The following is a 23451-nucleotide window of genomic DNA, read 5'->3' on the forward strand; positions in this document are numbered from 1 at the left end:
TGCAGAAGGACAGCCTGTCCTTGCCTGCTGGACTTAACTCAGGGTTTTGCCAACTCCCGAATGCCTCATAACGGGTTGTATATCTGAACAGTAATTTTGGGCCAGACAACATTTAACAGTTAGAGCCACACTATTGCCACAGTCACCACAAGCCGGTTTGCCCTGCGGTGTGTGTTAGCAGCTCCTAATACCGATCTTTAAGTAGGTAGGTGGGTTTGTAGGATGTAATTCATCAGGATGTGCTAAAATAATTAGTTGTTGCTTCACTTAATGCACCTGAATTTGCAACTTAAGCTACAGAGAAAGTGTGGCCATTCCCCTGTCCGAGCTGTTGAACCTGTAGTAATAACGATGGCCTGAGTCACAAGTAAACAGCTAATTCATGCCCTGAAACACAAAACTATCTCCATGGCTTGCTTTTTTTGTTTTTCTGCTGCAAAACCTACATTTTTTTCTTCTCTTCCAATTCTCTGCTTTTCTTTTATACTTGTTTGATTTTCTAACTTTTTTTAAAAAGGCATTGCCTAGAGCAGTGCTGAACACCCTCGAGCATCGGGCTGTTGCATACCATCTCTGGAGAGCACAGATCCCCTCAGCAGAGATGCACTTTCCTACGGGCTTTGGCTGTCCCTGTCCCTTACACACTGGCAGCAGGACAGCATTTGAGACACCAGTGAGCTCAACATGGCTTTACTTTGGACTGTTTGTAGCACTGCTGATGATATCATGGGAAAAAAACCCCCAAACCAAGAAAAAGGCTTTAGCAATGCAAAGAGCGTGAATGCCGGGTCAGGACTTCTACTTTTGAGCACTCCCAGCAAAAACACTTACTGCAAGTGTCACTATGAGACAACAGACAATGTCACTGCTTCTAGTCCTATAGAAGCCCCCCAGTCTACTTTTATGCGCCCAGTACGGACGGGCACCGAGGTGTGTGGGTGAGGAGAGACAGGGCTTTGGCAGAGTTGGCTTTATTGCCTTTCAATTTTATCTTTCCCTATCGATTAGGGCCTTGCTCCTGCAATGACGTGTGCAGGCAGACCGCGAGGGCTGCCCTCGGCCCCCCGACTCGGGCATGGATACACCTGAGCAATGACCACGTCCGGACGGGTCTCGGGCAGCGCCGGCACGGGTCACGCTCAACCCCGCTGTGGGAACGGGGCTGCTCAAGACGACATCCATCAACAGTGTCCTCGGGCACAGCAGTTTTGCCTCTCTGAGGAGTGAGGAAATAAGACTTTATTGTTGCTTAAATATTGTCGTCATCTCTGAATTGTGTAGCCACAATTACCCTGTGTGACTAATTTCATTCTTCTCGAAGCCCATTAGTTCCAAGGATCTCATTAGGCAAGCAGACACTTACTTGCCTCCCCTCGTATGGCCTTTACCATACCACGTTTGGTGCTTATAAAAGTTGCAATGAGGAAATGTTGTGCTGGATAACACCTCATGCAAAACAGATGGCACAACAACATCGCTGTTCAGACCGGGCTCCGAGTTATCTAGAACAATGTAACTAATGATGCTGTAGTCTTTCAATCTAAATAGTTTGTTTAACTGGTAATATTTTATTTAAGATAGCTCTCAAAGAAATACAGCAATAATTATAGATATAGCAAATCCAATAACAAATCAAAGCAGCTAGTTAAATAATTCATTAGCTTACAACAACACGTACCATCACAACAGAGTTTCTCCTGAGCCTGGTAAAACATTTCAATTGGAAGTGGAATGGTTCTGAAGTTCTTTTCAAATCCCAAAACAAAAGCTTCATTCTAACTACTCAGGGAGTTTACAAAGTTCACAATTTTGAGCTTTAGTCTCAAAAGAAAAATCTCCATTCAGCCTGAGAAATTTAGCTCATTTGATGTTGAATCATTTATTGCATTTTAAGTTGAGGTTTTGGGATGGGACAAAGATGACGAAATACCAGAAGTTTAGAAACAGATGGAGATTTTGTTTGCTCTTTTCTTTTTTCCTTCTTTTTTGTGATGCCCACTTTTGTGACATAAATAATAACAAAGCTTGCAAAGTCCCAGAGCTTCTCTCCAATTGACGTAGGTTTTGCTTTACCTCTACTTAATACCTCGAACAATAGTTTTCCACTTAGTATCGTACAGAGTAACTTTGTTTTAAAATCAATATTTTGAGATGTTAGATGATAAAAGTAACGCTGAATTACTTAACAGAAAAGGAAATGAATGTACTTCTGTAGAGGAATCAATAATGTTGAAAATGAAAAGGTCTCTTTTGTCACCAACTCACTTTCATGGGTGTAGCTAACAATGTGAAATACTGACATACAAGAAAAATGCTGTCTCCTCTCTTCTACCAGGCACTGGTGGTATATGCAGTACGTGCCTTGGTGATCATTTTACACTCTTGAGACTAAAAAAGCTTACACTACCCAGTAAAGGAAATAAAATTCCATGGCATCAAGAAACAGTTAATCTAATGTATATATATACATACATATATACATATTACTTTCCTTTGCTCTGCAACAGCTAGTTTTTTCTAGTAGCTGTTATTTAACTTGGTGCTGAGCCTGGTTAAATAGAAAATGGAATAAACAACTACATTTTTTATTAGAAAAGCATTAATGGCAATGCAGGGAACTCGAAAAAGGGCTGAGGGTAAAACTGCCTTCTAATGCGGAGATGGAGGTCGGCCTGGGTGAAGCGCAGCCCTTCCTCACTGCCCTGAGACGGCCGTGTCTGTGGAGGACATGACGGAAAACCAGGGCTTTGCTTTACTCCTACCTAGACTTGTTTATTCAAAGATTCAAACCTGTCACAGGATCTGACTGACTCTCCTTGTCCTCATGGAAGAAAAACGTTGGTACAAGTCTGTTCCTGATGAGCTCTTCAATCCGTGTCTGAAAAAATAATTAAGGGAGAAAGCCCATTTGGAGAGGTCTCCGGTGTATTGCATGGGTGGCATTATGGGAAGTAAATGAGGTGGCACTCCATTCAGTAATTGCACCAACTCTGGGCAATGAGCTGGTCTGCAATTGCTACTGCTTCTGTAACCGGGGCATAATAAGCAACAAAACCTCACTGCTAATTGCTGGGGGTAGATTCTCCAAAACATGGGTTAATTCCGTTAGACATAGAAAACAGCTTGACAAAAAAGTAACATTTATCTGGCAGCTGTTTCGAATGTGACCAGAATAACAGATAGCCTGCAGCATTTTATCAAGCAGCAGGTAGTCTCTTACTGATTTCCTCTCAGCCACTGTTTTAAAACTGACCTTTTACATGGTTTCCTCTTAGGAATTCTTTTGAACCTAAAAATTAGAATTACAGTCTAATTCTATAAGCTTCCGCTCATAGAGGTAGCCCTTAACACCACTGAAATCAGGGGAAATAATTTCTAAAGGAAGAAGTGGTTATGTGAGTTGGGGATCAGACCCATCTGTTCCCAGGCAGCGGCAGTGGGTGCAGCCCATCACGTTTCCATCCCTTGAACTCCCTGTTCTATCCTGAAGAGATCCTGCACATTTGTTGCATCTAAACCAGAGATTACAGTACCTGTTAGATGAATGTATATTTGCCAAGTGCCTTAAGATCCTACGATGGAATGCAATTTGTGGTTAAAGGGATTGTACACTAGGCTGTGGTTTTGCCTGCTGTGACTTGCGGACCCACTGGCTGTTTTATCCATCACCGCCCTGGTCCCGACAGGTCTGTTTCCATCCACACGCCGATCTGTGTACTCGAAACAGCTTCATGGATGTGCCAGGTTTGGCAGGGGAGAGGCTTGGTTTCAAATGCAGCAACCCAGTAAATGATAGATTACAAAGGGCTTCACCAGTAAAGGTAACCGCTTATGCACTTCATCCTATGAAATCTCAGAGATACTTTACTACTTAGGGTGAAACTTGGTCGTACCGACATTGATGGCCTGTTGAAGGTTTTTTGAAGTTTTTTAAGGTTTTTTTGAAGTTCAAGGTCTTTTCGAGTTTTTCCCAAAACAGTTAGGCAAAGACACAGAGCAGATGAATTAATGCCCTCTACATTTAAGTAGTCAAATATGCAACGAATAGTAAACAGCAGAGCCACCTTCCAGAAAATGAAAGCATTCACCACACCATTGCATTATTACCTATGCAGAGCTCTAGATAAGTTGCTAGGATGAACTTTGCCTCCTCATTTCCATCCTCACGGGGATGTCTCAACTTGTAATCATTAATGAACTATCCCTGTAATGGAAGGGTGACTGTACGGTCTGGATATCATTCAGAGCTGCTTTGGGAAACCAGAAGCTACTGAAAATGTCGAGCAGGTATCACAAAGCAGCGGCCGATGGCAACTTGGACCTCTTGAAAGAAGCCACTAGGAAAGACCTCAATACTTCAGATGAAGATGGGATGACCCCTACCCTTCTGGCAGCATACCACGGGTACCTAGAAGCTCTGGAAGTCATATGCCGGAGGGGGTAAGTGAATCAGCCTCCATTGCTTAAAGCTTGTGGCTCAAAACTCTAACTAGTTTCTAATGCCCCGATGACCTCAGACCCAAAAGACTGAAAATCCCGGTCATTTCTTCCAATGCATTGTCAAGAATTGTTTCTCTTAATTCACGTTAGTTTGGGCCCAGAACCTGCGATCAGGTCTGTACGTGCGGTCGGTGAAGCCGCATCAGCGGGACCATCTCGTATCTGGAGCCTGCAGGGAGCGGTTAGTAGGAGCAGGGCCCTGGGACCTTGCCTCGCTGTAATGGAGGAGAAGTTGGCCAACAACCTTCGATGACAACATGTCTTTGAAACAGGCTCTATAGAGAAATGCATTGATTGAAATATTTTTAGCAAAAAATCTCTCCCATTTGCTTCCAAAGTAGACAATTAGTAGACACACCTGTGAAGATTTAATGCTTTCCAGAGGAAGTCACAACTGAGTTTTGAAAGAGCAAATCTAAAACTGTTATTTCTCTGCTTTGTATAGTATTAGCAACTACCATCATGCTAAAAATTATAATACTGTTTCAGAAGCTGTGGTAGGATCCTTGTAATCCAGAAAAATAAAAAAAATAAAAAAAAAAATAAAAAGGAAAAGAAAGGAAGGTTTTCTACAGGTTTATTTTCTAATAGCAATATTTCTGTTTGGTATTACTTAAATGTACTACATGCTTAAAATCTTTTATTGAAATGGTAATTAACCCCCACCCTCCGCACTCTCTTGCTTAGAGCCTACCTTTTAAGCTGTGATTCTATAATAAGATCTAATAAAAGAAAATCTGCTCTTGTGTAGAGATACAGTTAATAAAATGTTCCTTCTGGGCTGAGATGAAGATTAAGTTGACCTGTATTTTCTGTCATAATAGTTTAGAGAAGATTGGAGGGAAAAGTTGAATAACTATTTGCATGTATCTGAGTTTTCTTTTATTAAAAATAGAATTGAAAATATGGAAATATGGAATAAAAATAGGTTTTTCATAATTTGCTTTATAGCTCATTGAACTCAGGTGTGGCTGCAATAACACAATAAAAAAGACCTTTGGACTGCATGGTTATTGCTCTGTCCTCAGGAGAAGCAAAACTAGATTGACAGTTCTTCAACTTGTATAATTAAGGCAGCTCCAAGGAAATATCTAGAGTCAATAAAGGTTTGTCCCTGAACACCTAGAAGACAGAACAACTAGCTAAGGAACAAATAGCAAAATATTTTTTTTCAAAATTTGAGTGAAAAATATGTCTTCTACCATATAAGCTGATAGAAGTCACAGTGGAGGAAGCAATGATCAGAATTTCTATGTATTTGTTATTTAATGTATTTCTAACTCTTTTTCTTAGTAGAGGACAGCTTTGGGACAGTATTGCCCTCAAAATCTTCCAACATATACATTCACCTCTATTTTAATCCAAGATTTCTTGTCACTATCAGCAAGCTGTGGCTGTCAGAGATACAGCTGTAGTCTCACTGGTTTTCTTGGGAGAAGCTGAATTTTGGAAGACGTTCAACTGTTCTGCAGTCAGTTAATGCTTTCTTGTGATAAAGTATTTTAATTATTTTTAACAAAGTCTTCCTTTCCTTGAAGAAGTTTCCTGACAAAGGCACTGAGATACAGGATGGTTTTCTTTAGAGTGGTTGCAGATTTTAGGACTCTGAAGCTTGCAACACATTCAGCCCTTGGAAAGTGTAGAATACTAACAATAAACCCCTTTCATCTTGAAATAGTTTATCTTCCCAGGCAGATGTTTTCTGTGCTTGCTTTGCAGGTACACGAATAAAGGCAAGACCAAGTAGCAGATCTGCTCTCTTTTGTGTGAGCCTCTTTCTTGGGAAAGCAGGGAAAAGAGGAGTATGAGAACCCAAAGTAGATGTCAACCCTTATCCAAAGTCCCACTGAGCTGGGAACACACACTCTAGTTTGTCGGTGGTTTGAGACTCAAAGGCTGGCAGGCTCCAGGGTGAAAAGAGACTGCAAACAGCTATGAAGGGGCCTTGGGGAGGATGGATGACCTGGCGCTCCCAAGGCTCGGGATAATGCAGCCTGTTTGCTAATGTGGGAATTCAGGAGTCTGGCACGGTCGGCCACAGTCAGGCAGTTCCCCAGGGCAGAGCCACAAAAGCAGAAATATGTACACATGGTTTCCATATGTCTAAGCGGAGAAACTTTGATCCTCAGCTGCCACCAAGTTGAGAAATGCCTGCGCTCTCGCACCCTGGCACGCTCAGATTTGCTCTTGTTTCTCAACGTGAGCAGCTCTGTGTCTGAGCTCTGCGAGGACCCCCAACCTCTCTCTTGCCTGTGGCATTTCACGCTGAAGGATGTTTTCAGATTTGGCCCTCATCAAATATGTTAGTGCTTTTCTTCACAGATACTCACAGCCAGAGATCAATGCCTGAAGGAGATTTTGTGATAGGATGTACCATTTTGTTCATAGTTCAGCTGCTGTGCAACAAATCTCCAAGGCATTGAAATGCTTAAACTCCCAAGTAGAAATGCTCCTTGTAAATTTGGCCCCTGGCTCCAAAGTTATTAAAGGTTTTGGGCTGCTGTGGCTGCCTTGGTTATTGGTCACGAGATGACTCAAGCTCTGTTCTGAACATTGCTAGTGTTGATCCTGCCAAATACGTATCAAAAGATTCAAGCTGATTCTCATCTGCAGGCAGCAGTTCAGTGTGAAGCTAGTGCAAGAATTACAAAGAAAGCAATACTTTTCACTGGCTTTAAATTCAATTGAAAAGATGTGGTATTTTATATTCAAATGAGCTTCTGCTTTTCAAACCCCATGAGCAAAAGCAGCTTAAGGAGAACAAAAGTGTTGAAGAAAAACAATGGCATCTATCTGAGCTTAATCTAACAGCAAAGGAAACAAATGTGTAACCAGGACTTTACTCCTAATCATTTACCTATTACCTACCAAAAAAGTTACTGCGTGGGCTCATTAAATACATATCACTGTGAGCAGTGGAGAATCCTCCCAATATTGGCCCTGCATTTGGCGTGCAAAAGGGTCGAGTCACCAAAAAGACTTTAAAATATTCCACGCAAAAGCTATCGAAACAGTTTTGCCATCAATTCCAATGAGCGTAAGTCGAAGCCCGAGCCCACTTTGAACTGTCAGCAGCAAAGCAGTCAGAGCTGCAGCCCCTCGCCCGCAGACGGGTGGCTGCTTATTTCTGCCCTACAGCAGGAGGCAGGCGAGACCAGCAGGGAGCAGAGCAAGCCCTGCCAGCAACCCCACCAGACCCTGGGATGACACGAAGGAAATACCCTGGCTCCGTTACGGGGAGTCGCGCGTCCAGTCGCACTCATCCTCAGCGAGCTTGCTTAATTCACAGACAGGCAGGAATCGGAGCTTATGCCACACATGCAGCCAAACTCGGTGCTCGTATAAGTAGGTGCAGCACCATTCTAGAGGATGGAGCTAAGCTGACTCCTTTTCACTGGGCTGTACTCCTCATAGCAAAGCTGAGCTAAACGTTTAGTACCTGTTTAATCCCCCTGCAGTTCTATGCTTGGGTACGTCCAGCTCACTGTATGCTATTTTCCTTCTCAGAGGCGATCCGGACAAATGTGACATCTGGGGGAACACACCTCTCCACCATGCCGCTTGCAATGGTCACATCCACTGTGTTTCTTTTTTGATCAACTTTGGTGCCAATATATTTGCTCTGGACAATGACCTCCGCACTCCCCTGGAGGTGGCTGCCAGCAGAGACCGCAATGAATGTGTCAGAATCCTGGACAAAGCTGCCACCGAGCAGAACATGCTGAACCCAAAGAAGGTCTCCAAACTGAAAGCGCAGGCCCAGAAGAATGTGGAGAAACAAATCAAGGAATGCGAGAAGCGCCAAGAGAAACACCAGCATGAAATGAACCGGAATTATATAAAAGAAAAGGTTGGCACAGTATATTCTTCCAGAGGGACACACTCCAGAGTAAAGGTGCCTAGTCTCTTTGCTTCAAATACAACAAGTTCCTTCTCCAAAAATCTGAAAGATACCTTAAAAATGAAGGCAAAAAAGACAGCTGACAGCACAAGAAGCCAGAAAACACAAAGCAATGACCAAGACAATAGTATGGGTAGGGGAACTGTGATGCATTTGTTCGATGAGAAAGAGGAAGATGACTTACTGAATGACCTCGGAGAGAAAAACTTTTCTGATCATGACAGTCAGTTCTCCATTTTTAAGCGGCCAGGTCTTGGCAAGATTGTATTTGGAAGGAATTTGGCTGCAGATGTAAATCCTGGAACTGTGTCTTCTGAGAAAGAAGGTATAAGTTTTAATATGTCCAGTGAGCTCTTTCAGTACAAAAATGCTGAGAACGGCAGGGAAGATGATGATGCTGAAAATGGTGCTGGTATCCCTTGGCATGAGGAAGAAGTCATTTGGGATGATGAAGAAGCAGAGAACACACCCCTTGAGGTATTTCTGGCATCACAGATGCTGGATGAGTTTTTTCCAGTCTTCATGAGGGAAAAAATTGATTTAGATGCCCTGATGCTATGTTCTGATGAAGATCTACAGAGCATTCAGATGGAGCTTGGGCCAAGAAAAAAAGTCCTGAATGCCATGAATAAAAGAAAACAAGCACTCAAGAACCCTGGAAGGACTGTAGATACTTGCTTATAAATTAACACACCTGTTGCTGTAACCTGCACACCAATTCATTCTTTTCCTCTTTCCAAAAAGCATGCAATTCTTTCCAGAAGTCTGCTAAAGCAAAAGGCAGAGAGGTTACCAATTGTTTTAGAAAGTACAGCAAGGACAAAGATTTCTCCCTCTGGATAGATGGCTCCAGCGCACAGGATATTAGTTCAAGTATATTCTGTCAAAAAGAAAGAATGCAAAGGTGAAAACCCAAAAGCTATAGATTTAAACCTTTTTCTCCTGGAACTGTTTATGGGGATTGGATTTCTTCTCATCAGAATAACTTAAAATATTAGTGAAGGCCAGCCACGCTACATTCCTTAATAAAGCCCTTCCCTTCTTCTCCAAAACCACGATGCAAAGAGCATTCCCAAAGCTTGAGAGCTTTGTTTTCTCCACTTGCTTTGTTAGATTGCTACAAACAACCTTTCCTAGTGCTGATGATATGTTAGAAGTAGCATCTGAATCTTGATTTCAGCTGTGGCTTGTTGACTTTAACCTCTGAATGAATGTAAATAAGACTAATTTACAGCAAGTTTTGTGTTCTTGTCAGTAAACTGTTTTGCTACTGTATTGATATTAATTTAAAAATATATGAAGTACCTTGCCAGGAGATGTTCAGTGTGAGTTGTATATTCTTTTCTTGTCTCATTAGGCTGGACCCAGTCCCCAGCACCCATCATGTCCTAAATGGCATCAAAACTGCAATACTTTTAACTACAAGAAGCTGAGGTTTTATTTTCAACATTTTTTTATCTGTTTTGCTACATCCTCAGCTTGGTTCCTATAGGGCGCATTTGCCACGTGAAGTCCCAGAAAGCAGGACTCTTATTGACCAGCATTTTCTGTTGGTTGTTGTTAGCCTCAGCCTGAAAACTGCATGTAACACACACACCCAGCTCATGAAAAGAGAAAGAAAATTAGACCATGCTTCTCTGAAAGCTCCTGTTCTTCACGGTCTATCTGGAGGCATTTACAGCAGGGTTCCCTTCATCTCTCTCAGGCCTGCTCCCTTGGGAAGACAGCACTATCCCCTATGAATTAATCACTCCTATTGAGTTTTGTGAATCTAGTAAGGTGCTTGTAGCAGTCTTGCTCTGGCTAAGATCTGATTTTAGAGGCACAATTATTACCAGGACTTTTATCTTTAAATCTTTTTATAGCTTTCCATTAGTCAGCTATCATTTTTTTTCCTTAGGGGTATACTGCATTTGTGGAGACTAATCATAATTAATAACCTATTTTTTCATGCTTCCTTATTTCCACATCTTCTTGTTACTTTGATTTTGTTGTGGTTTAACCCCAGCCAGCAACTAAGCACCACGCAGCCGCTCACTCACAAAGCATATTATAATTTCTTTTCTTGGCTGGACTTTATACTGCATTCTTTCCTCCTTGGACTCCGGTACTTCAGCAGGTTGATATTTTCTTCTACTAAGCAGTCCCATCAGAGTCCTGTTCTGCACAACTGTAAATGACTACTGTACTGAGCACAGTAATTAAATCACACAGCATCCCCCCAGACTCTGTATAATTAACCAGCTGGGTTGTTTTCATTTTAGCTAAGAAACTCCCAATCATTTAACAAAGCAAGAAGGAAATGATGAATCTTACACATTCAAGGGCATATGATGAGTGGATTTTGAAGGGTCAAATCCTACCAGTCACATAACTGATGTATTTGCTGGTGCTTTATCTGCCCAAATGCTTGTGACCTGCCCATAACACACCATCAAAACATCAGTGAGTGGTGTCACTCATGGAAGACCTGTCCAATAATGGCCATTATCACAGAACAGCTTCAGCAGTTCTGGGATAGGCCCCACATTTCTCTAAATTGCAATTGAAAATCTGCCTCTCTGCATACTCGTCTGTAAATCTGCCCAACTGCTGCGACCTCTGACAACCAGCATGCTTTGGTATGTCCTTAGGTATCCACAGTAACTCTATGGAACTAGCAGATACAGCACAAGATCTAGGAGGAGGAGCTCCTTGCCCTCCTGGAACTGCATCTAGAGACTGAACAAGAAGCCCCAGCGCACCCCACAACACTTATTTTTAGGCAACTGAATCAACCTTGATATATATTCCCCTTTAATATATATTTTTTTCAAAGTGGAATAGCACTAGTCCTTTTCTTGCAGGGTGGTCCTGGAAATTGGCCTCTGGTATAAAGCAGCCTGTGGAACAAGACAGGGGAGGCGTGTGGAAATAAAAACGAATACTCACATTTCAGTTTTTTCCACTTATGTGCTTTGCTGTTTTCCAAATTTTTTCAAACCCTTTGTTTCTTCTATTATTTGAACTATTTAAATTACTGAATCCCAAATCTGACTCCTTAGTCACATTTGTACAGCACAGTTCATTTGGAGACACTTTTTACGTATCACATGCAGTCTTATAACCCAATCCAAACCCAAAACATAAAACCATAGGATCTCACATAATCACAGCCCTGCCAAGTACAAGATTCTCCCTCCTTAAGGATTTAATGCTCTGCACTGGACAGACATCAAGAGGAAGGAATGTACAGCATGGGATAGTGACTGCAAAACTGCGTACCACAGTAGAATAGAGCAGTCTCAATTTATTTTCCCCTTTACATTCATTGATCACCTCTACTGAGAAAGTAGTCACTGCAACATCTTGAATACTTTCTTCCTCATCTTCAAAAAACCCCACAAAACAAAAAACCACAACCCAAAAAACCACCACACCCAAAACAAAAGTAATGGACAACAAAATGAAAGTCAAAGAACAGCAGTATCTATTTAATTTTAACATAAATGCAAGTTACACAATTTGACACTCCGATTTGTAAGAGAAGGAAACATGGAAGTTAAGGCTATTATTTTCCCTCAAAAAGAAAAATCTAAAGACAGCATCCAAGCAACTCCCATTGTAACTGGATCAAATCCTCTTCATGAATTCAGAGATACAATGCTGAAGCCAGGCTCCCAGAATCTCCTATTGCCAATGAAAGCTGAGAACACTGTGGGTTTTCAGAACCAGGTTTTTGGACTAGTTCCATCTACTTTTGAAGTGCAGTCTGTAGAAGAGTAGGTGTGAAAGTAAACTGTATTTGTCTTCTTCCCAAGACTATGTCTCACTTTAAATTACAAAACTTGTTTTACACAGGCACAGAACTGGAATAATATTGTCTTAAGTAGTAAGTGCAAGTTTCCACACAGTTCTTGAATTATGGAACATCAGTGGCTGTTATTTTTGTCTCAAGCTAGTGGAGTTCTCTATTGCTGAAGTAACAGGCTAAGTCAACACCCAGATTTCTGAATGCTTCAGAAATGACAAAGAAAAAAAGACATGTAAAAATAGAAGGGTAATTTTGCTACAATTAAAAAAATGTAAAAGCTTATAGAGAAATTTTTGTTCTTGTTTCTGCTGATATAAACAAGATCAATGGAGTTAGATTTCTATCCACATGAACACATCCTTTGGCCCTGTTCACTTACGGGTCTGGTACCCTTCCATGCTAAAAACTCTGCAAATTACAAACTCTGCCACTTACTACTTTTTTCCAACTAGTTTAAACCAGGCTTATAATTTGGAGTATTATTTATGTCACATCTGCACTGTATTCATTAACCTCTTCTAGACTTACTTATCCATCAAGGGTATACTTATACCATCAAGGGCTTTAATGCTAACCACCTCTGAACCTCCTTCCTGTTGCTCCACTGTATTCTACTGGCTTCAGTATAGAATGACTGTGTCATCTCATCCTTCCACAGAACAAAGAAACACTTAATAGCCTGTATGAAATAATATGCAAGAAGAAATAAAATTTCATAAGGCACAACTCTAGCCTGAGACAGGAATTTGTTTCCAGGGCAATGGCTATTTTTTCAGCAGATGCTCAATCTTTTGAAAGGCAGTTGCATAACAGCATAGAACTGGAACTTTTCCTTATGTAGAACATCACTGTGTTCGTCCGCCAAGAAACTATCATGGAAAATCCTGCCCCAACAAATACCCATCGAGTACAGCTGAGCCGAAAATATTTGCCTGTATACTTGAAGTTTACCCTACTGAAATCAACTTGCATGGTTCCAATCTTCAAGAAGCTTAGAAGAAGAATTTACAAACACCATAGATTAATAACATCTCCCTACAGAATAGATTAAAGTTAAATCAAAATACCCAAATGTGAGCACTAGAAATGTAACTCCTTGAAATGTGAAAATGACAACATCCCACCCAGGAACACACTAAGAGAAGTGTCAAGTACAGTTTCCTCCCAGTTTGCACTCTTTAAATCTTCCTGAGCCAGGTCTTTTACAAACCCAGACAGAAACATAACTGTATGGAGGCATCATCATTTACATAAACTCCCACTCAGGCGTATGCTCTTAAATGAAAAAAAAAAAAAAAAAATTGGGGCTGAGGGCAGGGAAGGGGTGAAAGTAAGTATGGTGACTTCTAGATCCCAGTCTGAGTTGGAAGGGAAGGGCTATGCAAGAGTCAGAGGTGGGCTGTAGTCCCAGGAGAGACTAGGTTACTGTCAGTATAGCACTGAAATCCACAGATGCCTTTAAAGTATCAAAGGTAAATATGGTGCCAGACTCCATTCTCCTAACTGATATATTTTACTCCAGTACATTTTACCTCTCTAAAAACACAAAATCTACCCACAGACTTCTACTACTAAATAATTAGGAAGGAAAGGCATTGATTGCAGAATTATACCAAAAATATGTAAAAATACCCTTGTTAGCATCACTGCAAACATCTAGTATTTGCCATTACATCAGATGCATTTATTAGTCATACTGCAGGTATCTAATACTTGCCATTAGAAAACTGTAAAAATTAGTCATTGCTGAGATTTTACTTTTCATTCTTGAATGTTCTAAAAGGCACCAATCCTCTCTGAATGTGGCCCTTCTTGTTAACAAAAGATCCAAGGAAACTTAGTGCAAACAATTTTCTTGGCCTCGTTGGCATTGTAGACTTCTCTCTTTAGTTACCAGCTGACCACGAGTCATAAACAAATTTTGCTGCTACTGTATCTTCAACTGCCATCCCTAAAAGAGAATTAAAGTCACCTTCAAACAATTCTTCAGCTGTACAAAATAATTTAGCTTCGGAAGGGAATAAGAGGACTCGGGAAGTTATCTAACTTGACAGAAACAGAAATTCTCCATCCCAAACACCTACAGTGTTACGTTCAAAGTTTAGAGCCATCATATAAGTGTTAGGTGTACTATATGAAGTTAATGCAACAGCATGAACCTAGTTTTCAGTGTTCATATCACATCTTGGCCCTTTCAGGCATGTCACTCAGCTCAGAGCACTGCAATCCATCACCGCTTCCGCTCTTTCCCCCAAACATCAACTCCAACCCCACAGTACACTGTCACATTGTCTGTAGGTCACACAGACTCCAGGGGCATAACAGCAGGGCATTCAGGTTGGAGCTGTATTAATGAACACTGCAGTCATGTGTTGAAAAACTGAAATGGAAAATGTACTTCTTCCTATTGTTTGTTTGCTTTCCTATCACTTTTTGTTACATCAGTCCTGCTAGATAAAAAGGGAAATGAAAAGGAAAAATGCAAATCACAGTCTAGTTTCTTGTGGACAGTGCATTGCCACAGCAGTTTTGAAGATGATCAGCAGCTTTCCCACGCATGGGGGGACTTAATAAATAACAAGGCATTGTTTTCTGTCAGACTTGTACACAGGAGGGGTTGTTCTTACCCAGTGATTTAAACACTGTTGTTTTCTCAGGCAGGGCTGGTTTTGTACCCTTCACTACCTCTCCCAGCTCAGCAAAAATCTCTGCCTGTGAAACAAACACATATTTTATACAAAAACATAATATCCATACATATGTTAAGAGAAAAAACTTTTTTTGAGTGACTTCAAAAGAATAAACTCCTCCAGTTCTGCTATCTCAGCACTGACTCCTTTCCATGGTGTAGCCGATCAGTGTTCAGACAAATAATAGAGAAACTGGACAGAAATCACAGAGGAATGGTTTTCAGAGAAAAACAGCTGACAGACTTTCCTCAGTCAATAAGGTGGTTTTTTGTTTGGTGGTTTTTTTGTTTGTTTTGTGTGGGTTTTGTTTTGTTTTTGTTTTTTTGTTTGGTTTTTTTTTTTTACAGTGGATAGCTTGTTACTTATCCAACAAAACACATGGGATTCCACACATCTTACCGTATCTGGACCTCTTATGTTAAACCTCAAAAGTGGAAATCAATTGTTCTGCAAAAACATTAAAAGAGAAAAATAAAACTCCATTAAACCTAAAAGAGTCCCTGCTGTCAAATTTCTGCCGATCACAGACTGTCTGCTTGGCTTCTGTTGTCCATTCTCTAGAGGCCTGATGTGTGTCAATCACACTGAAATCTTATGGGAAGAAAGTTACAGGTTTTAATAAATAGATTTGAAAAATATTTAACATAACTACCAAACACTGCAGGAAATGTAGGTCTTTCAAAAACAATACGTTATTGTACACAAAGGCCAATGCTGGAAACATGCTACTGTAATATGGTGCCATGTAATGGCCAACACAGAAGTTACATGGTTTTGGCAGAGACATATAAAAGTCTCAGTTTGAAACCAGTTTATCTTTCAGCCTGTGCCTGGAACATGTTAACAACTACATCTGATGCTCTAAGAGGTTTCAGTGCAGCACATCATCGGTTTCATATACAAGCCAATTGCCACAAAAATAAAGTTCATAATTTAAGTCTTACCCCTGATAATATAACATCTCCCGATTCCGTAAGAGCAGCCTCTCTGGAATCCACAAACAGAACAGAATTCTTCATCAGTTCATCATCCAGTTCTCTCCAGTCTGGTCTGCTTGCTCCAACAGCTAAGACAACAGAACTGATGAACTTGGGAGGAATGTTTGAAACAAATTCAAACCGTATTTTGTCCAAAAGACATATGTGAACTAACAATAGACATTATTGTGCAAATGCAATACACAAACAATCTGATGTTAGCACTGGAGACATGCTGAATGATAGAACAACAAAAAAACAGAATGTGCCTTAGCAACTCAGAAAAAGCCTGGATGTCTCTCAACCTGGCCTCAGCTGTAATGCTGACATATAGATGGCTGGTTTCTGTAAAGTGCTAACCCCCTAAATTTCCACCGATGTCAATGAAGGATGACATTGGGTCCAACTCCCCAAATTACAGCTCATTAAAATGTACAGCATCCTTGACCTCTAGACATGCAGATGCTGCTGGCAACAAAAGTCTTATATTCCCCATAAGCACAGCCAGAACAACCGGAATCATTGGCCTTTGCATTTCAACCTGCTAGAGCATTGAACTGCAACTCCTCAGAAAGCAGAGTGAGATTCTTTGCTGACACTGTTTCCACCTCTTTGGTACACTAGTCAAACTGCTTCTTCCAAATAATGCTGACAGAATAGAAGGGGAGGTAGCCCTGCTTAGCCCTTCATCATCTCTTACTAATACAAGAAATGGAAAGATATATGTAACTATGTATAGCTACAAAACAAACAAACCTTTGCTAGGAGCCTTGAAAGTGACACCAGTATGTAAGTGTGACATAATTATTCTGTTCTGCTTACAGAAGGCACTGTTAGAATAAATTTTGATCATTTGGTGATTCAGCTCTGGGAAAATAATCTTAAGCTCATACAGACTACAACTCTTCCACAGACAAACAGTAGCCAGTTTCTGAACTGCAAATTAACAGGGTTTTGTTGCTTTTTATTTTTTAAATAGAGTTAACGAACACCTAATACAGCTCCTCTAAAACATTCAACAACTGATTTGTCAGTAGAATTTCATTGTCAGCAGTCTCTGGGTAGCTGAGGCATAAGAAAATCATCTCCCTTTGTCCATTATCTCTTGTACCCTTGTCTTTCATCAGATCATTACCAAATGCCCTGAATTTTATAGTCCTTTCATTTGATCCAGACTGTGTTTGCTATGTGTCTATAAAGAAAAATAAGATTTGAAGAATCCCTCAATTATCCTGGACAGATGAGAACCAAAGTATTGTGCAGCAAAGACTTGGACATGCAGACAGAGTTCAATGTTACTAATTAGGATTTTTAAACCTATAGCCTTCTATTATTTCCTTGTAACTTTATAAGCAGTACAAATTGAGCAGGTTATGGATTTTTACTTATCTGGAGAAACTGAAAACAAATAAAGGAGCTTAACTTTTTAAATATAGCAAGACAACTATAAACTTGTTATGGGCTAAAAGAAAAACCAAAACACAATTATACTGTAGTCAAATGTTTGTTAAAAGTGTCCAACTGTTACAGAATAATAAATTCCATGTTGCCTGAATGCCTCTTCAGCAGCAAAAATGCCTTGATGGAGAGAGGAGAAAAAAAAAAAAAAGGAGGCAAAGAAAGGAGAGAGGTCTTTGTGTATGTGTCGCCTCAGGGACTGTAGACCTTAATTCATTTGGGTTGTACTTCTGGCTTCAAATCCATGACATAACACAGACAACAACATTCAATGACAAAGGACTAAATTGAGTTTGAAAAATTGGTAGGATGCTACTGGAATGTGGGACCTTCCTTTAAATTGTTTCCTTTGACAAGTTGCTTTTGTCTTATTACCATGCCATTTGGAAAGTGCACAAGGTCATCTGAACCAGGCCCACAATTAATAAAATAGGCAAATGCTGGCATGTCCAGAGACTCCAAACAATAGCGTGGCAACATCAACACAAGGCTGGGGGGGGAAGGGAGGGGGAAAGCCCCCCAAACCTCACTGTAGAGGACAAATTGTGAAGTTCAACTCAAGTAAAAAAAAACAAAACCAAAACTAAACAAACAAAAAACTCCACCTCAACATTATCAGCCCAAAAAGGAACAAAAGAGGAACTTACAAAATTGGGTGAAAAAAAGACGATATGTACCAGGGAAACAGTAGAATGAGCAGGAATCGCTTTGGAAATAACACGTTTGTATGGGTTATTTAAATGAAGAGCAAGGCGAGCATCAAGTGACAGCATGGTAGCAAAGATGATGCACCACCAGGGAAAAAGCATATCCCATGCTCTAGCAAACATCCAATGCTGGAATATGCAGGAGTTCCGGCTCCAGACAACCAGGAAGACAGGAGTGGAAAAAGTGGTCCTCACTATATGGGAAAAGTCAAACTGGAAAGAACACTCATTCTGAGAAGCAGAGAGTACTGCTTTTCAACAGTTTCTGATGCTAAACAATGTAATAATAAATGCATCCTTTAAACAATGAGAACATAGCATACCATTGATATGGGCACCTGGTTTTACCCAGTCTCCAAATAAAATTGGTGTTGTTGCCATAGTGACTGTTATAATCACATCAGCCCCAGTAACTGCCTCCTGAGCAGAAGAACAAACCCTCACTGGACCATTAACTGAATTAGCAAACTTCACCGCTTTCTCTTTGGTGCGATTCCATATCCTGACCTTCAAGGAGAAAAAAAAAAAAGACAAACAGATTAGCTTGGAGAATTTCTCCTTGCTGAAGCAAAACATCATTTCAGTTTTCAGTAGATAATTACATGTATCTAAACGTGGGGCTTTTTTACCCCTTTAATGTTCTTGTCATGCAAGTGACTAAATCGTATGTGTGGGCAACTACATTTGAATGACTGCTTTGTAATACCAGAATAACAGCTCCTTGTAGAGATGTATTTATAAAGTACAAATATTTCCAATAAATATATTTAAGGGAAAGTCACAGAAAGCTCATCCAAGTATGGCACACATGGTAGGAGTTTCTCAGACAGAGAGAAAAAGCCATCTGAAACTTGACTTTGTTTCCAACGCCTGCCTCCCCTTTTTTTTTTAAAAAAAAAAACCAACATTTGAGTAAGAAATTCTACAGCTGTTCAGAGTATTCTTAGGTTCTGTAAAAACAAAACCAAAATATGATTAATCCCTTAACTTCATTGGCTGTAGTATGATTTATTTATATTAAGTGCTCCTGAAACATAATAGAGAAAAATAGATGCATCCTGTTAAGATGTGTCCATTACCTCTTTAAATGTGAACAGCTCTGTGAAGATATCATAATGGCTATATGCTTGAACACCAGCTCCCAAAATGCACAGCACTTCTGCAAAAGCTGGCATTAACAACTAAACAGTATCAAATATTAAAAAAAGAATATGTAAGGACAATATATTAACAGATATGACAAATATATATCAAAATACTATAAAAGAAAGTATCTTTAGTCCTTTTAAACAAACAAAAAATACTTTTATGCAAAAGCTAGTATTGATTCATACTAATATAAAACAATATTCAACTACCACTACATTTTATTTTTTTTTTTAAATACAAAAGCTAGTATCAATAGCACCAAAGTACATCATGGCTTGATTCTGGTTTTGAATTCTCTGACACTTGAAATTTAGACCTAACGTGCAACAGCATGAGCCAATGCAAATTCTGGGGCCTCAGCACACTCCAGTATTAGTATAATACATCACACCTAGGTGACTAAGTGTAAAACTATAGTATTGATGTTCTGCACTGGTTGAAAACAGGGCTTATAATACCAAAAACTATCAGTCCTGAAAGCTGTAGCTGTGTGGGTAAAGCTGGTCCTGGTAGCCCTAAACTAAACTTCTTATTTCAATTCACTGAAGCCATGAAGCCATAAATCACACTACAAGCAAACTTTGCCAATGTAAGAGCCATGAAACATATGCATCAGGTATTGTAAAAATAGAGATGGTTCTGAGGAACAAATATTAAAATTCAGTTCTATAATTGCTTTTGGTTTTCTAGTGTAGTTCTTGCCTGTGATTCACCAGTACTTGGCAAAGGTGAAGAGAGGGCTGCTGGAGTGCAGCCCAAAGCTATCCTTGTGTCTCATTCATGCATTTTCTGTGGCCACTCACTTCTGTACAAAAAGCTTTAGAATTGTCTAGGCTTTCAACACTTCTGCTGCAAATAAATTGAAAAAAAAATAATCTCATTGATCCCATTCTTTCAGTAGCAAGAACTCTTTTTAATGTTCCTTTCAAAGATTCTGAAGCACTGATTTCAAAGGTTCCTTGCATAAAAGCATGGATCTTTGAAAAGCAAATGCCATAAAGAGGACAAGATGACAACTATGAGCTAAACTCAAACACTCCTGAAAATTTCCCAAAACAGCAGATGACAATGAAGGATCTGATCTTGAAGTCCCTTCAGCAGCCAAGCTCCTTTGAGGCCAGCACAGCCTTGACAGTGTAAAAACTGTCAGAACTGCCTAAGTATAGAATGGCTGAGAAGAATGAGGTCCTATAACCTCATGTCCAAGGAATCCATTGTAAATTGTTCGGTCCCTTGCTTGAGCGGAAGCTCTTGGGGACAGGTTCTTCTCTCCAATTTTATGTCAGTTTAGCTCTATTGCCATAGATAGAGTCACGCTGGCATGAAGACTGCCACTAATGAAGTGGTGAGATCAGCCTTCAGTCTGATGCAAAGCTGATGGGTGAAAAACAGAGCACTGGCCCTCTTCTTATTGCCTCATGCTTTGAGGTGAAGACCAAAACCCCACTGTGCAATGAAAGGTGACTTGCTCTCCTCCCACTATTAGCAGCCCAGCCAAATATAGTTTAAAAAAAAAAAAAGAATTCAAAACCAAAAATTTACAACTGAAATTGAAATGATGTAAAGCAACATATAGCAAGATATACCTCACCTGTCTTCAGACACTGAAGTTTATGGCTGTAGTCAGGGATAGTCATCTGGACATCTTCCAGTGACAGAGAAACTGACAGCCACCCAGCCACCTCTGGACAAGACACCCATCTATCCTGGGCATCACCTATCTTAAGAGGACCCACATTGCCCCCTGGAAGTGTGCATTTTTCCTCTTTCTCCAGCTCGAGTAAAACCCATTTGTCCTGGCCCGACAGCAGAAAGTGTACATCTAAATAAAACTGAATTTATCACCACAGCTACATCACCATAAAGGAGTAAGTTAAGACAAGCACGAAAGAAAGAAAAAAATCACAGAGGAAGACACCTCAGTAAATTCCCAGAAGAGCATGCAGAATGAGCCACAAAAACATAGCTCAGACTCCTTCTCCAATCACACATAAAATGTTAAAGCCAGACATGACTCACTCAAAAGAGAAAACTCTGCTTTTAAGTTTTCCCTGAAGGTACATATGTTATCATAAATCTAATTTAAAGCTGTATTGATGAAAATTCACATACACTGAAAGCCATTTACATCATTCCTTCTAGTTATTTTATATATAACACCACTAAATTTGTCCCAATTTAGGAAACGGAAGACATACCTTGGTAGCAATTGCAGAAACTGCAGCTGTTCGTTTTGCTGTAATCACACTGCCATCTAGGACCTTGTGAAAAAAAAAAGGTTCAGACAGACTTAAATAAAAACTGAAAATATGATTAAATACCAAACATTTTCATCCAACTTGTGAATTATGTGATATTACAGAGCAGGGATGAAAATATAAAAGTTGGTAATTACTATTATACCAACCACAAACCATATAAAAATCACATGTTAAAACTGGGCAGATTCTCTATTCCAGTTCTTCCATATCATTCCACCAGCACAAACGGAGTGAAAGCTGGTCAGAGCTGAGCCACCCCTAACACACAGCTCTTCATGCACTGCACTTCCCTGGCTCTCCAACACAGGGAATAGATAGATATAACTGCAATACTCTGCACTCCAGTAAGACCAGGGACCAGTGTGGGCTGGCAGTGGTTCACGAGTCTGCACTGTCTTTCTTGGTCTGTACGAGATGACAGTAAAACATAGAATTACTTTAGCGCATATCATACACAGTGGGGCAGTCCTGCCTCAATGTATATTAGCTGCTGTGTACAATTGAATTAAGGGGCTTAAACTGACATGTTTTCTGATACAGTTTAGGAATAAAAGCCCAATATAGTTTTCCTGACCACTTTTGGCCCATTAATAATCATTATTACTAAAGCGTCATGAAAATGGTCAATATTCTTAAAAAATTCTTAAATTCTTTAAACAAAAACCAAATCAGACTCCAAATACTATTCCCTGTTATACCACTTGTAAATCTCTTTAGATTTAACTTAAGATGGTTCAAGATCAATTCTTTATTCAGCCAGGTTTTTTTCTCTTTCAAACACAAGGTAAGCTTTTCTTGATCATTTCTCTCTTCCAGCTACCCCGTCAGCCAACAGATTCCCTTCACATCACAAGCAGCAGTACAGAGCAGACAGAGTACACTTTAACACATATGCAACATATGAGGCTTTATGCCAAATCCTCCTTCGGCACAAACACATTTTCACTGATGACGTAGGTAAACTCAGGCCAATTCAGACCAGCTCCAGCTTCTGAGAATCAGAAGGGAGAACTGACAGAGCATTAACAGGGGAGAATGCAGGATGCATGAAACTCACAGCTTTTAAGGAGCCATTTCTTGGGTCAAATAAGAGGACTGTCGCTTGGTGAGAAGGGACAGAGGAATCCTTCTTGTGCTCATAAAAAGTCACCAACTTGGTTGTCAGCGCATCGTCTGCAGCACTGTAAGCAGGCATGACCCCTAGGAACCTTGTAAGAGAATTACTTATATTACTCGTGTACCTTTAGCATGGGAGCCTCCAGCCACAGGCGCGGTTAACATCAAACGGCTACTGACCAGCTAACCAGTAACTCAGTACCAGCGGCCTTTTCCGATGCTCTAATCCCTTCCGCCCCGTCCCTTCCTCGCCGCAGACCCGGGCCCCCGTCCCCCACTCCGGCGGGGGCGCGGGCAGCACTCCCCCACCGCCCGTGTCCGTCCCGCCCCCCCCACACACCCACACTCCGCCAGTCCGCCCTCTCGCCGTCCCGGGGCCGGGAAGGGGGCCGCGGAGCCCTCCCGCCTCACCCGCCGTGCCGCTGCACCGGCACCACGGCGCGCAGGGGCTGCACGACGCCTCCCGCCGCGCCGGCCGAGAAGTTGGCCAGGGCGGCCTCCAGCGCCGGGAGGAGGAGGCTGGCGCGGCGCAGGTGCTTCTCCACCTCCTCGGCGCCGATGAAGACGGGCGGAGACGAGCCCATGGCGAGCACCGGGCGGACGAGACGAGACCGCGGTACCCCACACCGCCCCGCACCGCCGCTAAGTACCCGCCGGGCCGCCCCCGCCCCCCGGCCCGGCCCCGCTCCCCCGGCGGCACCGCCCCGCGGCCCGCCCCGGTCCCCTCAGGGGCACGGCGGACACCCCCGTCAGAACCGCTAAGGGCCGCGGCGCGGCTGGAGGCGGGAACGGCCGCGTCCTCTCAGGCGCCGCCGGTCGGCGCCGCCGCCACCCCTCCCTCAGGCGCCGCCGTGGGGAAAGGCGGCTGCGAACGACGCGGGTCTGCTGTGGGGGGTTTA

At 41.4% G+C, this 23451-nt stretch overlaps 2 protein-coding genes across 3 annotated transcripts; one reads left to right on the forward strand and one right to left on the reverse strand.

Annotated features, from left to right (window-relative positions):
- The first annotated feature begins 4276 nt into the window (after window positions 1-4276).
- On the forward strand, window positions 4277-9085 carry ANKS4B (ankyrin repeat and sterile alpha motif domain containing 4B). Its single transcript, XM_049791300.1, has 2 exons — window positions 4277-4440; window positions 8008-9085. Exons 1-2 carry the CDS (start codon window positions 4277-4279, stop codon window positions 9083-9085), a joined length of 1242 nt encoding a protein of 413 aa, XP_049647257.1.
- Window positions 9086-11847: 2762 nt separating this feature from the next.
- CRYM (crystallin mu) lies at window positions 11848-23207 on the reverse strand. 2 transcript variants are annotated; one of them, XM_049791387.1, is made up of 8 exons: window positions 22964-23207; window positions 22494-22644; window positions 21374-21436; window positions 19106-19207; window positions 18350-18533; window positions 15829-15950; window positions 14822-14906; window positions 11848-14145 (listed from the first exon to the last, which is right to left on the reverse strand). In XM_049791387.1, the coding sequence occupies exons 1-8, from the start codon at window positions 23134-23136 to the stop codon at window positions 14081-14083; spliced, it is 945 nt and encodes a 314-aa protein (XP_049647344.1). In that variant the 5' UTR covers window positions 23137-23207; the 3' UTR covers window positions 11848-14080. The 2 variants fall into 2 exon arrangements, with proteins under 2 accessions (XP_049647344.1, XP_049647345.1); XM_049791388.1 differs by lacking the exon at window positions 19106-19207.
- Between the last annotated feature and the right edge of the window lie 244 nt (window positions 23208-23451).

The sequence above is a fragment of the Accipiter gentilis genome, chromosome 33 (assembly GCF_929443795.1).
Source record: "Accipiter gentilis chromosome 33, bAccGen1.1, whole genome shotgun sequence".
In the NCBI taxonomy this organism is placed as follows: domain Eukaryota; kingdom Metazoa; phylum Chordata; class Aves; order Accipitriformes; family Accipitridae; genus Astur; species Astur gentilis.